We start from the raw sequence: 16,217 nt of genomic DNA on the forward strand, positions 1-16,217 counted from the left end.
TAGAGGGTTGACTCTCTGACTGGAGGCTTGTGACTAGTGGTGTGCTGCAGGGACTGGTATTGGGTCCTTCGTTGTCTGTCATCTGTATCAATGATCTGGGTGATAATGTAGTTAACTGGATCAGCAAATTTGCAGATGACACCAAGATTGGGGTGTAGTGGACAGTGAAGAAAGTTATCATGGCATGCAAAGAGATTTGCATCCGCTGGAAAAATGGGTTGAAAAATGGTAAATGGAAGTTAATGTGGACAAGTGCAAGGTACTGTTCTTCTGTAGGACCGACCAGGGTGAAAGGTAGGGCACTGAGCTGAGTGGTAGAACAAAGGGATCTCGGAATAATTCATTGAAAGTGGCATCACAGGTAGATAGGGTTGTAAAGGAAGCTTTTGACGCATTAGCCTTCATAAATCAATGTATTGATTAAGGGAGATGGGATATTATGTTGAAGTTGTATAAGATGTTGGTGAGGCCTAATTTGGAGTATCATGTGCAGTTTTGGTCACCTGCCTACAGGAAAGATGTAAACAAGGTTGAAAACTTATGAGGGGTATAGATAATGTAAATGGAAGCAGGCTTTTTCCACTGAAGTTGGTTGGGACTACAACCAGAGGTCATGGGTTAAGGGTGAAAGTTGAGAAGTTTAAGGGGAACTTGGGGGGAAACTTCTTCACTTGGAAGGTTGTGAGAGTGTGGAATAAGCTGCCAGCACAGGTGGTGCATGCAAACTCGATTTCAACATTTAAGAGGAGTTTGGATAGGTACATGGATAAGAGGGATATGGAGGGCTATGGTCCTGGTGCAGGTCGATGGGAGTAGGCGTTTTAAATGGATTCGGCATGGACTAGATGGGCCAAAGGGCCTGTTTCAGTGCTGTACTCTGGGATTAGGTAACTTCATGCTGTTCATGATCCAGTCTCAGGACTAAATAGAGTCCCCTTCATCAAGATCCAGCCAGCAGTCTGACTCTCATGGTTTTGCTAAAAAATCCACAAGGATTCAGGAAAAGTCATAATTGACAACAAAGAACAAACAGCTTTGTTCAGACTTTCACAGGGCGTATTTTACAGTTGGCCTAGATCTTTATGTTTAATAGAAAAGGCTGTAAACGTGTGGGAAGTGAGTCAGCATCTGTGGACAGAACAGTATTTCAGATGTGCAATCGGTCAGTTGAAGAAGGTGCAAGCCCAGAATGATTGATATCTCCACAAATTCTACTTGATCTGCTTTGTTTCAAACCTTTAAAGATTTCCACTATTTTGTTTCCTACTTTTTAAAAATCCTGGTGCATGTGCTCCTGTTTATATCAATGCTACTGAGGTTGAGAGGATTCAGAGCTTCAAGTTGTTAGGATCAAACATCAATTGTCTGTCCTGGTCTAACTCTGTTGATGCCACAGCCAAGAAAGCTCACCAAGGCCTCTACTTCCTCAGGTGGCCGAAGAAATTTGGTAGATCCTCTTTGACCATCACTAATTTTTATTGAAGTACCAAAGAAAGTATCCTATACACAAAATACTCTGCAGATGCTGGGGTCAAAGCAACACACACAACACGCCGGAGGAACTCAGCAGGTCGGGCAGCATCCGTGGAAATGAACAGTCACTTTTTCCAAAACATTGACTGGTCGTTTCCATGGATGCTGAAAGAAAGCATCCTATCCAATATGGCAACTAGTCTGACTGAGACTGCAAGTAACTACAACTCAGCACATCATGAAAACGAGCATCCCCTCCGTGGACTCTATCTATACTACTTGTTGCCTCAGTAACACAGCCAGCCCACCCTGGTCATGCTCTCTTCTCCCTACTCTCATAGTTTAGAAGGGAAGGTACAAAATTCTGAAAGCGTACACCTTCAGGCTCAAGGACAACTTCTGTCCTGCTGTTATAAGACAATGGAATGGTTCCCCAGTACAATGAGATGAACTCTTTACGCCACAAACTACCTCATTATGACCTTGCACCTTATTGCCTATGTACCGTACAGCCTACAATATAATAAGGGACTACTTTATGTTTTAGTAACACATCGTTGAATGCGCTATTAGGCACGTATTGCTCTGTACGTATGTGCTGAGTTCGGTTTCTGCCAGTAAAGAACCATGAAACTTAGCTCCCGTCTCCAGCGTTTTTATTAATAGCATTGTTGTGTAACCAGGCCACATACACAACAAATTGGCGACGAGGTTAATGAACCTACATCTTATCGGAACGCCGTGTTGTAATCGATAATGACACTCAGAGGAGAAGAGAGGGAAGGGAGATGAAAAGGAGTGACACACATGCATCTAGACAGAGTGTGCTCATTGCGCTAGCAAAAAGAACACATAAGTCAAGTGAAATGTGCTGTGACTGCAAGGAGCTAGTTAAAAAGAAAACAAGGAAAAACGGGGCTAAATTAACATAACAAAGATGGCGATGATTGGAACCATTACAGCATTTGATAGTGACATTGAAAACTAGGTAACTTACATTGAAGGTGTGGAGTTATATTGTGATGTGAACGTTGTTAATGATGAAAAGAAAGCCAGCGTCTTACTCAGTATTATGGGAGCAAAAGCATACGGGCTGCTACGGAGCTTGTTAGCCCCTGAAAAACCAGCTGACAAAACGTTCAAGCAAATAATAGACGCTCTCCAACAGCATTTAAACCCCAAACCACTGGTCATTGCTGAAAGATTTAAATTTCACAAACGGAATCAAAGCAAAAATGAAAGCATTTCTGAATATTGTGCTAAATTGCGTAAATTATCAGAACATTGTCAATTTGGAGCTGGTCTATCGGACGCATTGAGGGACAGGTTAGTGTGTGGCATGCACTGTGAAACCACACAGAAGGAGCTCTTGGGTGAAAAAGACCTTACATTAGAGAAGGTGCTGAACATTGCAATATCAATGGAAACAGCAGCACAGGGTACTTCAGAGATACAACAAAAATCTCTGGAATATGCTACGAATAAAATGTCACTGAACAGAAATGAAGGAAGGAAATGTTACCGTTGTGGGAACATGTCACATGACCCTGATGACTGTTGGTTTAAAGACAAAGAATGCAGAAACTGTGGCAAACTGGGCCACACTGGCAGAGTATGCAAAACTAGTAAACCCCAGAAAAAGGACAAAATACAGAGAAACAAGAAACCCCAGAAAGGAAAATACAACAATGTACACAAAATGGAAGAAATCAGTTCTGATGAAAATGACTCAGATGAAAGTGAATTGTCTTGTCTGCAACTTCACAGCGTGAAAGAGACAGATGATCGAAGAGTAATAAGGATTACTCCACAACTGGCAGGTGTGAGACTGAAAATGGAGTTGGACACAGGCTCAGCTTTAACAGTGATCTCTGTACACAACTACAAACGACTGTTTCCTCACATACCTCTGAAACGAACTATACTACTGCTAAAGACTTACACAGGACAGAAAGTGCATCCCAAGGGTAAAATTAAGGTGACAGTGACCTATGGAGACAAAACACAGCAGCTGAACCTCTATGTACTGAAAAATGGAGGACCACTGTTGCTGGGACGTGAGTGGCTCAGGAAAATCCAGTTGGAGTGGGATACCATCAAGGCACTAGATGTGTCAACAAAGGAGGACAGCTCGGCAGGGAAGATGTCCACAGCTCTCCTCTCACCCATTGTCAATTATTACAATGATGAGGAGGAGCTAGACAGCGTCGACAATGAGGACAAACACAGTATCCGTGGCTGTGACTCAGATGAAGATACAGGGGATGCAAGGGAGACAGATATTGCCAATAAGTAGGATGATGAACATTACCTGTAAGTAAAAGAGCAGATATACCAGGAGAAATTGACATCTCTCAAAAGACAGCTACAGCAGTTATGGGAAGGCACCTTGCAGGAGTATCAGAAAAGGATGAAGAAACTAGGTCAACAATACAAGGAAAGAATATGAAATGCAGAGCTTTTTCTTCAACTGGAGACAGAACAAGTGGAATGGAATTGTATTAAAGAGTAGAAAGCAGCAGTGAAGGAATTTGAAGATAAAAAGATTGAGTTAGAAGAAAAGCAAAAGATGATTGAGAATGAGAGGCTAACAATGGAAATCACAGGAGATTCTATGGCGGTAAAGCCAATAATGACTAGGAAACTAAGGAGGAGACCTAATGACCCTGTTCCAACTACAGACAAAAGATGAAAACCTGCAGCTGCACAGTTAAGTTACTTGTTAACAGATGAACAGATAATGGAAGATCTGCAAACTCTCAATATGCTTTAATCTCCGAAAAGACCAGCATCTCCGTCTTCTCCTGAGCATTTCCCCAGCATTCCAAAGATATGAAGCATGAATAGAAGATAGAAAGTTATATTACGATAAGAGATGGTATCATAAAGGTCAGGCTATCTATTTGGAATCTAAGGAGAATATGAAGATTGGCTGTGTAATTAGCTCAGTTGGGACAAACGAGATATGGGTAAGGAAGACAAGTGATAGCACAAAGATGCGTATATATCTAGGACAGCTGCACAGAGGAGTCTTCATTATATGGAGGTGATCTGACTGCCTAGAACTGTTAGCAAGTTGGAGGCGCACATCTTCTTAACTCCCTATGCTCAGAGGTCAACTGTTCATGACTTTTATATGGAAATCTGTATTAAAACAAACAAGTTTATTGACAGACTGAAGAACACACTATTTGAAGACACTTTCCAATGCCATCTCAGTTTTGATGATTGTACATATTTTTAAGAATAACATTCACCTTTTCACGGATTTCACTTTGCTTTTGTCAACTTTGCAAGATGGAGGTGACTACTCTTTATGGCTGGAACCTGCCAATTTGTGGATTGTTTATTTTATTCCAGACAATAGAGTGAAGATCTATTTGTTTCAGTGCTGGACAATCTAGAGAAGACCCCCACCCAGAGACTTGAGTTATAAATGGGTCTTAGACCAAAAGTAAAAAAAAAAAGGCTTGTTATAATTTGATATTATTAAGTTACTAAGTAAACAAATAGTAGGCGTTTGTATGTTAAGGATAAGCATATTTGTTTAGCATAGTGCCCCATTAAAAAAAAAGTTGATACACTATTAAAATAAAAGGGGAGGAGTGTACCGTATAGCCTACAGTATAATAAGGGACTACTTTATGTTTCAGTAACATGTCGTTGAATGCGTTATTAGGCGCATATTGAGCATGTACTATTAGGTGCGTATTGATTTGTACGTGTGTGCCGAGTTCGGATTCTGCCAGTAAAGAACCACGAAACTTAGCTCCCATCTCCAGCATTTTTATTAATAACATTGTCGTGTAACCAGGCCACATACACAACAGTGTACATGCACTCACTTCGTCTGTAATGTTAACCCTATATTCTGCATTCTGTTATTGTTTTACCTTGTGCTATTTCAATGTACGATTGGTTATAGACAGCATGAAAGGTAGGTTTTGCACATTACCCCGGTACATGTGACAAAAATAAACCAGTTTACCTTGGAGGCCCTCCATTGGTCAGGACCAATGTGCAAGCCAGGGCAGTACAATATGGAGAGCGAGCCATTGCCCATGCAGCAGGCTCCCCCTCTCCACACAGCTGATGATTCCAAAGGAATGGCAGAGACTGATACAGTTTGGCACCAGCAGCGTCACAGGAGTTGCCGGTCAATGTTGAACTTAACATAAGACTGCCTGAGAGACTCCAGCTCCGGATTTTTCTTCGGGGTATACTCCCGAAGCCTTCCTCATAGCAGAGGTTTGAAATCAGTGATCTCCTTCTCCTAGGGAGCTGCCAACCACAGCTGATGAGCCCCGTCTGCCCAAAATGACTGGTTTTAAGGTACCAGTAACTTGCTTTTGCCCCTTCTCCTGTCAGTAAAAACAACTCCACCGGGCTTAGCAGCTAAGCTACATGTGAAGGCCAGGAGCTGGACCTGGGTTGTCAGAGGCTGTTTGAGGAGCACGCCATTGGGAGCACTTAATAGGTAGTGAGAACTTATTCCCTTTACCACTCCCTGGTTATAACAACCTTAAATAACCAATTTACCAATTTACAATAAATAATATAGACAGGTATATGGAGGAATTTAAGGTGGGGGGGTTATATGGGAGGCAGGATTTGAGGGTTGGCACAACATTGTGGGCCAAAGGGCCTGTACTGTGCTGTACTATTCTCTGTTCTATGTATGTTTCTTCTACACACACAATTAAAAAATAAATGCTAGATTTTATAAAGTAAATCAAGTTTATATTTGATGAAGAATAAAATGGACAAATTTACAGCCCACAATGGTTTCACATCTGTTAAAATACTGTACCGGTATTATGCAGGAAAAGACGGCAGCTAACAAGTTTCACAAAGGTAGAGCTGAGATTTGACCAGCTACTTTTTTTTTACTGATGTTGATTCAGTGGGCAATGTTAGTCCAGCTAACATTCTCTAATAATGCTTTATGTTACATCTGTCTTTTTATTATAGAGTAACAAACATCTTATCTAGAAAATGAATTTGTGACAATGTAGCACATCCTTAGAAATGAAATAGGTATAAAATCTAAAGGTTATAAATCTGAGAGTGGAGCTTGGGCCTACAGCCTCTTACTCAACTTGCCAATAAGAACTAGACTCATCCACTCTCCCGCACCAATTCCTTCACTTCACTTTAACGGAGTGAAATTTTTTCCCTGCAGGTAGCTGCAACATTAACTGCCTGAGACAAAAGATGGAGAAGAAACTGAAATCTGCAATTAAAACCCTGAAGAAATCAATTAATCAGCAACGATTTCACATTAACTTCTCTGGGACAGAGTATGAAGTGGCAAAGAAGTTGGCAAAGGTGCCAGAGAAACAGGAGGCATGTAACATTGGGCAGGAATGGGTTGATGGGAAGTGTGGTAAGTGTGTGTTTTAAGTAATCATAAAATGTGGTTTACTTTATGAAGTAAGAACATATGTTTGCCAATTTTCTTCATAATGAACGAACATGAACTAATAAAGCTTATTTTAGTACAACATTGTACTTTTAACTAGCTTTGACTGGTTTTGTTTCAGTTGATGCAATTTTAACTAGCTTTGACTGGTTTTGTAACATAGTTCTGTAAATTATTTTCTCTCCTTCAGTTCTAAACCTCCAGCCAGCTGACAACTAAGCTCCCAGCCACTGTTCAGTTTAAGAGACTAATTGTTTTCTGTTTCGGCCAGATCTGGTATTCTATTATAAAATAATCGCATCATATATCAGCTTGACTGTGGTGCCATATCTAATTTTTCGAACAGCCTTGAAATATAATGCAATTTAGCAATTGCTAAATCAGTCATATTACAAATGAGCTAACTTCTTTCTGTGCTGCAAATTTTCCATCATTCCATTAAATTTATTTTATTGAACTATCCATTGCAGTCAGGGTTTCTGCTGTTGAATATTTCCAGTGATATGGTGCTGAAAGAACACATACGGCACACGGGCATAGGGTGGAGACAGACTTGGACTTGACTCTCTGCTCTCCAGTAAGCTGCTAGCATTTACTGTCAAAGATTGCAAATTAATCATAGCTATGTAAGCAAGGTGTTGCAAGGTTATTGACACTCTTGGTATTATAGGTAGGCCTTGTAACTCAATAGGTCAACACTTTGAAAAGATTGAAAGAAGCAGCTACGAACACACTCAGGGACCCTGCTGCATGTATTGGCCTTTGCTGATTTGAACTCTTATTATACAACTACGTAAAGTCTATCTTGTGCATACTGTAGTTTTGAAGAGTAAGGTATTTTGTGTGGCATGGACCTGATGTCTTTCAATAAGTAAAGCAGACAGCGTAACGGAAAGGGAGAGAGAACCAGGACAGACGGCCTCGTATCTTTTCAGAGATGAGCTGCAAGGTCTCAGAGTGTGGCAGTACAGCATACTTCTCAGCAGCAGGGATGGATGCAGGAGGCAAAATTATTTATAGATCTATCAAAGCTGTATCAGTCGAAACAAAGCCAACTGTACTTGATTAAAGTGATGATTTGTATTTTATGAATGGAAGTTAAAATCTAATCTCAGACACACAAATACATATTTCTTGAACAATTTGAAAACCTTCACGTGATAAATAAAGAAAGATCTTTAAGTAATAAACAGTCACAAAGCATTACATTTTTTTGAATATATGAATATTTTAATCAGAAAATGTTTTTCTTTTTGCACAGGACAGTTAACATCTTATTCCAAGTGTACTTTTTAACTCTGAATGTTGATGAATTTTGCAGTTTTGTGATTCCTCACCAGCAATTTTATCTCTTAGTCAGCTGCTCGTCAGGATCCTTTTATCATGGTCAACAAGAGAAATGTGTTCTGTGCCCTGCTGGCACCTACCAGGAGAAAGATGGGCAGCTGTCATGTGATCTCTGTCCTGGGACTGATGGACATGGTCCAACTGGAGCACGTAACATAAGCGTCTGTACAGGTATATTAGCTTTGTGCTTATTGGTATCTTATCAAGTGCCTATCTGTAGATGTCAGTATGTTTGATATAGGGACAATAGTGAGTCCGGTGGCATACAGGTTTATTTTTTTTTTTGGTCAAAAGTTCAAAGTACATTTATTATCAAAGTATGTAAGCTACATACAATCTTGAGATTCATCTCCTTACAGGCAGCCACAAAACAAAGAAACCCAACAGAACCCATTAAAAAAGACCATCTATCTCCTAACGTGCAAAAAAAAAGAACCAATCATGCAAACAATAAAAAGTAAGCAAATAACATTCAGAACTAACAATCATGAAAGTGAGTTCCCAGCCAGGAAGACAGACATCACTGCAATCCGGTCCAGGAGCCTGTTAGTTGCAGGCCACAGCCTCAGTTCAGTGCAGAGCCGAGTAAACTTTGCCAAACAGTGAGCTGAACTGGTCCATCCCTCGCTTCTGGCCCCGACACTCTGACATTTTCAATCTGGCCCAGCGCTAAAATTGGCTGAACATTGGCTCATTCCTCACTCTTCTCTCGGACTCAGGGCCCTGCTGCTTCAATACACTTTTGGGCCCAGGCCCCACTGCCTCGATTCAGCGGGTACCCGACTTTTCCAATCTGACCAGGAGCTTAAATTGGTTAAACATTGGCTTGTTCCTCGCTCTCAGGTCTGGGCCCTACCACCTTGATGCTGCCAATTCAAATCAGCTCCAATGGCCACCCAGCAATGGCTAAATATTGGCTTGTTCCCAGCTCTCCGGTCCAGGCCTACCACCTCGGAACTGTCACTTTGAATCAGCTCCAATGGCCACACCAGCAATGGCTAAACATTGGCTTGTTCCTTGCTCTCAGGCCCATGGCCCTGCCACGTCAGTTCGGCCCGTACACTCACACCACAACCAGCCTGCACCTTTGAGACTTCAGTTCATACCACAAAAATGCCAGGTCGTACAGGTGGTTCAAAAGCTCAGCTCCCAAAGGGAAGTTGCAGGCTGCTGGTTGCAGTGATTGTTGTCCAGAAAAAAATGTGATTAATACTGTAGTTAGTAGATTTATTTGTTACCATTAAGACATTATTGCATTTTAGATTAGATTATGAGGACACGCAGTCGTCTTTTATTGTCATTTAGTAATGCATGCATTAAGAAATGATACAGTGTTTCTCCAGAATGATATCACAGAAACACATGACAAACCAACTGAAAAACTGACAAAAACCACATAATTATAACATATAGTTACAACAGTGTAAAGCAATACCGTAATTTGATAAAGAACAGACCATGGGCACGGTAAAAAGTCCTAAAGTCTCTCGAAAGTCCCATCATCTCACGCAGACAGTGAACCTCCAGCGCCGCCAACTTGCCGGTGCAGCATCCTGGAAGCATCCCACCACAGTCTGACTCCGAAAACTCCGAGCCTCCGACCAGCTCTCCGACACCGAGCACCAAGCACCATCTCTTCCGAGCGCTTCGACCCCGGCCCTGGCAACAGGCAATAGGCAAAGCCAAGGATTTGGGGCCTTCCTTTCTGGAGATTCTCGATCGCACAGTAGCAGCGGCAGCGAAGCGGGCATTTCAGAAGTTTCTCCAGGTGTTCCTCCGTGCTTCTCACGGCTGTCTCTATCAAATCAGGATTGTGCACGGCCCCCCTAGTTAACACATACGATATCATTCAGAACGGCTGCGTGTGCTGCATCACGCCATCTTCTCTTCCCTCCTCCCCCCTGTGGTTGCCAGCACCATCTTAAGCCAGTGGTGTGTGTGTGCAGATAGATGAAATTTGTCTGTGCTGTATATTTCATCCGTGTTAAAGTGAGTGATACACACACACACACACACACACACACACACACACACACACACCCCTCCCCCCCACTTGTAAAATGTGTTTCCACATTCATACTGGACAGATGAGGCCCCAACAATTGCAACACAAAACATCACCATATTCTTCCTGCAGCTTAAGTCTTTTGTTTATATGGGGCATATTCAGCACCTTCTCTTTAGCATCTTGTACAACCCTGTGCATGTTCCAATGAACGTTGTAATTTACAGATACAGCTTGTTGGAAGAAGTCAATGGGCAGCTTTCTATTTCTGGAGTATGATTCAGCACATCCCTGTCAATATTAACTGAAGGGTGAACAAGACCTCACTCTACGTCAGAACACCTCAATAACATTTTCTTTGACCAAAGTAATCAAAGATGAACTAAATATAAATCTGCCTTAGTGTGTGCAATAAAATTCACAACTTTTGGTCTGTGGCTTCGGACTATATTCTTCTGGACAAAGACTGGGATTGTGAAACACATTTTAATTAATGTGCTTAACTGGTTACCTCAACCACAACATTCATTATATCTGGCTAAATCTGGAACTCACTCATAGATATAAAAAGATACTGCATTGTATCATCATTCCCAAAACTTGGTTTACAACAAAACTCTAAGAATTGTGATTCATGTCATTCCGTTTAGGTGATGACTAGCCAGTTGACAAAAATCCAGTGTTGTTATTGTGAATTCAGGTCAATGCATCCCAGGACATTATTCAGCAGATGGGTTTCAGCCATGTCACGTGTGCAGTCGAGGCACATACCAGCCTGAACCAGGCCGCACACTCTGTTTCCAGTGTGGAGGGGGGTTGATGACAAAGCACGAAGGAGCTTCGTCCTTCCAGGACTGTGATACTAAAGGTGAGTGGCATAAACATTGAACTAGGAAGCCTCACATATACATCACTTTCTACTTAGAACTTTATCATCGACAAATTTATCTCTTCCCCTCTGAAGTCCTTAATAGCTCACTCAGTGACAGTTTCTTTTCTCACCTGGAGAACATGTATCATCTGCAGAAAAGGAGCACAGAATTGAAAGATAATCCTGAATTTAGTCAGATGCAAATTTTGCAGACACTTTCAAAAAGTGTGATGACACTTTCATGACAAGCACTTTCCAGCAAGAAGATATGAATACTAATCAAAGTTTACTGATTTTCTACTCCACAGCCTGGAACACTGAGGCCTTCTGTAGGGAGGGTGAGATGTACCTTCAGTCGGTGCCAGTAATATAGTAGCTTCTCTTGCTCGGTATGGTTCGTGCATTAGAAGGCTGCTATGTCTGTCTGACATTTTAAATGTTACTTCTATTCCTAGCTGGCAGATGGTCTGTATCCTAGCTCAGCCAATTGTAGTCTGACAGCAATATAAAAGTGGACCAGTATTGTCTCTCAAATTTTGTTTTCCTCCCTTATTTCTTCACATTGGTGAATATTCATAACATTTATAAAATTGTTTCATGATATAAATGAATAGACTATATAGAATCATAGAAACGTAGAAAACCTACAGCACAATACAGGCCCTTCAGCCCACAGAGTTGTGCCGAACATGTCCCTACCTTAGAAATTACTAGACCTCCCCATAGCCCTCTATTTTTCTAAGCTCCATGTACCTATCCAAAAGTCTCTTAAAAGACCCTATCGTATCCACCTCTACCACTGTTGCCGGCAGCCCATTCCACACACTCACTACTCTCTGAGTCAAAAACTTACCCCTGACATCTCCTCTGTACCTACTCCCCAGCACCTTAAAACTGTGTCCTCTTGTGGCAACCATTTCAGCTCTGGGGAAAAAGCCTCTGACTATCCACATGATCAATGCCTCTCATCATCTTGTACACCGCTATCAGGTCACCTCTCATCCTCCGTCGCTCCAAGGAGAAAAGGCCTGTTTTCATAAAGCATGCTCCCCAATACAGGCAACATCCTTGAAAATCTCCTCTGCACCCTTTCTATGGCTTCCACATCCTTCCTGTAGTGAAGCAACCAGAACTGAGCACAGTACTCCAAGTGGGAATATATATTTTAAAATTCTTGTTTGCCTGCCAAACTTAATGGCTCATAAGGCGCAAGGCACCATGCGCCTCTGAACTGAAGGCCCTTCCATGGGAGAATGAACTTGTAAGTCTATGTCGTTGGGAGAAAGGGAGGCACAGGAAATGTACGTGCAGGTTGTGCTGAGGATCTAAGATACTTGGCAGCCAGGGATGAGTAAACAAGTGTAGAGGGTGCAGTGCTCATTAGACAGAGAAGGTCAGTGATTGGGGTCAGTTACCAGTGTAGTGGCTTGAGAGGGCTGGGGTCAGTCAAATGGCATGCACTGAGATGAAGAAGGTTGTCACTGGTCAAGAATCAGTGGTCAGAAAAGGTTGGGCTGGAACAGAGTTTGGTCATTCTCTAGTAGTAGGGCACAGGTTTGGGTGGCAGATTTAAGATTGCTGGTGATTTGCATCATGACTTGACAGGATGGATTGCACGAAAGAAACCTTCATTCGTATTAAACATTAAATGTGACCTGGTCAAGGAGCATTCCCAGCATCAAATTGCATGGACCAGGACCTGCTAATGAAACGCCCTTCAAGCCAAGCTCAAACAAATCTCAGGAGTGTTGTGAAAGCCTGATTCTGCATGTAAAACCAACACCATTCCCTGACAGTTCATGTGCAATTAAAAACTAAGGAAGAGCATCCAGTCACACTGTAGCAGCCCCAGCACAAATCCAGCTTTCTCTGTACAGTACGTTGAGATGTCACATGCAAGACAATTATGCACCTTGTGTCATGTACTATATTCACAGTTACAATCAATTTTTATCAAACAGTATCACCGATAAAAGCCTTGTGTCATTCATTTATCAGGTAGTAACAAAATTCTTTGGTAAGTTTTGGGCTTCTGCCTAACCTGTGTACATTTTATGCAATAATTTATCTGCTATCAGTGAGAGCTGTAATAACATTGGGAATCCACTCAAGTTTATCTACTACATGATCAATAAAGATGAATTCACGGCGGCTGTTCCCTTTAAATAATAGTTCTGATGGATTTGGGGGATTAATCTTGCTTTTGCTATAAAATTGTATCTTGTAATCACCTTGTCTTTAAAGTCAATAGACATTAAATTTAAAGATTCAAGATTGTTTAATGTCACTTCCAGTAACAAGTGTAAAGGAGAATGAAATAATTGTTACTCTGGATGCGATGCAGCACAAAAAAAAGCAGTAAGAAAAGAACGCAATAATAAGAAAGCACAATAAATATGCAGTAAATACATAAGATAGCTTATATACATTGATTGTATGTCCATAAAGTAATGCTAGGCACTGGAGTGTCTGTAAAAAGGTGATGAAGTAGTGGTGGTGGAGGGGGTGGGTTATGGGGTTGAGGTGTTGATCACCCTCACTGCTTGTGGAAATTAACCGTTTTTGAGTCTGGTGGTCCTGGCGTGAATGCCACGTACCCTCCTCCCTGATGGGAGTGGGATAAACAGTCTATGAGCAGGATGGGTGGGATCATTTAAGATGTTACTGGCACTTTTCCGGCACCTCTTGTATATATGTTCTTGATGGTAGGTAGGCTGGTGCCAGTGATGCTTTGGGCAGTTCTGTAGAATGATGTGAGTATGGATGTGCAAAGTCCAGCTCTCTTCAGTCTCCTCAGGAAGTAGAGGCAGTGGTGAGCTTTCCTGATTGTGTGGAATCTGTTTTGGGACCATGAGAGCTTGTGTGGGATGTGTACGGATGGGTACTCCTGGGTGTCTGAAACTGAATGCAGTGTCCACTGCTGTTCTGCCGATGTAAAGAAGGGTGTGAGTGTGAGTGCTGCAAGTTTGTCTGCAGTCGATAACCATCTTACCTGTCTTGTTGACAGCGAGGAAGAGATTATTCCTCATTGGTGGAGACTCCCACCACTGTTGTGTCATCGGCGAACTTGACGATGTGATTACTCGGGTGTTTGTCCATGCAGTCATGTGTGAGCAGTGTGTACAGCAATGGGCTCAGCACACAGCCCTGGGGGTGGGCGCCCGTGTTGAGGACGATGGGAAGGGAGGAACTGTCGCACATCATGACCGTTAATTAGGAAGTCCAACACCCAGTTGAACAGTGGTGTATTTAGACCAAGGAATAGGAGTTTTTTCACCAAGGTCTGTGGGTCAATAGTGTTGAATGCTGAACTGCATCCAGAAACTCAGAAGAATTATGTAGCATACCCTGTGTCCACACCAGCCGTTAAACATCTACTATCATCATATTTTTCTCTCCCCATCTACATTAACAATCCTCCCATTCACACACCACCCCTCCACCCTACTTCCTCCACCACTCACCTATAACCAGGAGAGTTTTCAGTAGTTGACGTAAGCGCTGTTGTGCCATGAAGACCCGTGTCCATGATGTGACGCTGTTTTTGAACTCCCACAGTTCAGTGCTCTCCAGGCCATTATTACAACACAACTGTTCACCGGTGCATACGATGTGCTCTGGGTACCTACCAACCAGAGTTTCGACAGAATTACTGCATTGCCTGCCCCGGCAACACCACAACAGATTTTGATGGATCAACTACAGTCAGACAGTGCAAAAGTAAGTATTTGTTTATATTTTGAGACTTACAGAAGTTTCTCCACCAGATAGCAACTTCCTTTCCAACTCCAGAGGATCATATAAAGACAACAGTACTCTCATAGAAACTTCTTTATGTGCTTTCTTATTCTGACCATTTCTTGACATGAGTAAAATTGATGAATGAGTTGGTATGTGTGCAGATTGCTTCTGGTAGCCCTGCCAAAGTACGACGGATGAGGTCATAAAGGTAAGTTAAGCCCCAAAGCTATTCTTGTACAAAACTGAATTTGCTTGGAGTTCGCCTCAGTCTGAATTTTTCAGTTCATCTAGAAGAGTTTATTCAACAAGAGTTTATCATTTTTAGAAAACTGGCAATGTCAGCAGTAAGAGAATAAATTTTCAGTTTCAAATGTTCTAAACTGTGAACCAGTATCAGATTCAGGTGGTCCATGTGTGATCTTGATTCCTTTGTCATGATCTGAGCTGGTATATGACACAAATGATTTGCTTCTAGACACTGCCATTTCTAACGGTTATCCTCTACTTCTTCACCATAATCAACGTGGCCAGCTGGATTGATTACACAGGTCACATCCCACAAGAAAGTAGTTTGCAAACCCTGTGTATCATATATTTACTGACTAGTGTTGCCCATGCCAAATTTGTAATGAAATACTCTAACCACTGCTTGGACTTCCACGATCTTCCTCTATGGTGCATTACCACCTTTTGTTGCTACTTTACATAGCGCAGTAACTGGGAGATGATTGACAGCATCTGCAGTGAAATAGCTTCATATCTTCATTCAGAACCTGTCCAGCGGCTTTGTGTGTATCCCTACAGTCTTTTAGGTAGCTCTGTTTTGATTGCTGTGATGTGTGAATTGTCTTCTGCAGTCTGTCGTGCATAAATGTTATTTTCTATTCTGATCAAAGTTTCCTGAACGGTAATCTCAACAAAGAATCTAGTGCAGGTTTTTGCTTAGATGCTTGTCTTTGATGTAGTATTGTTGAGGCAAAGGAACAGCCCACCTCTGCACTTGGTTTCTTCATTGTAGAAATAGCAGACTGTGATTCCAAGGGCAGTCTGTAGTCAATAACAAATGTGAATGATCTCAGCAACTTAAGTATCTGGCCTTCTTTCTGCAAGCAAAAACACTTTATTGTGTTAGCATCTCTTTATTCTGAGGACTTTCACCTGGTTTTTAATTTCAGTAACGTCACTCTCTTGTAGAGATATTTCCGTCCTCTTCTTGAATGAATTGTAGGGCCCTCATGTTCTTCACAACCTCAGAGGTTTCTGTGATGATTAGTTTGTGATCAGCATGCAAATTTGTACTGTTTAGCCCTTGGATGGTTACTAGACTTAATTATTTATAAGCCCTCAATTCTGCACTT

General features: G+C 41.8%; 1 protein-coding gene across 1 annotated transcript in view; it reads left to right on the forward strand.

Moving 5' to 3' along the window:
* LOC140209904 (signal peptide, CUB and EGF-like domain-containing protein 3) overlaps positions 1-16,217 on the forward strand; it is a 373,983-nt gene that overhangs the window by 340,683 nt on the left and 17,083 nt on the right. The window contains exons 15-18 of the mRNA XM_072278560.1: positions 6,656-6,859; positions 8,252-8,413; positions 10,948-11,115; positions 14,677-14,838. Coding sequence (XP_072134661.1) covers positions 6,656-6,859; positions 8,252-8,413; positions 10,948-11,115; positions 14,677-14,838 — 696 coding nt within the window. The remainder of the gene's footprint in view (positions 1-6,655; positions 6,860-8,251; positions 8,414-10,947; positions 11,116-14,676; positions 14,839-16,217) is intronic.

Source organism: Mobula birostris, chromosome 14, assembly GCF_030028105.1.
Source record: "Mobula birostris isolate sMobBir1 chromosome 14, sMobBir1.hap1, whole genome shotgun sequence".
NCBI lineage: Eukaryota > Metazoa > Chordata > Chondrichthyes > Myliobatiformes > Myliobatidae > Mobula > Mobula birostris.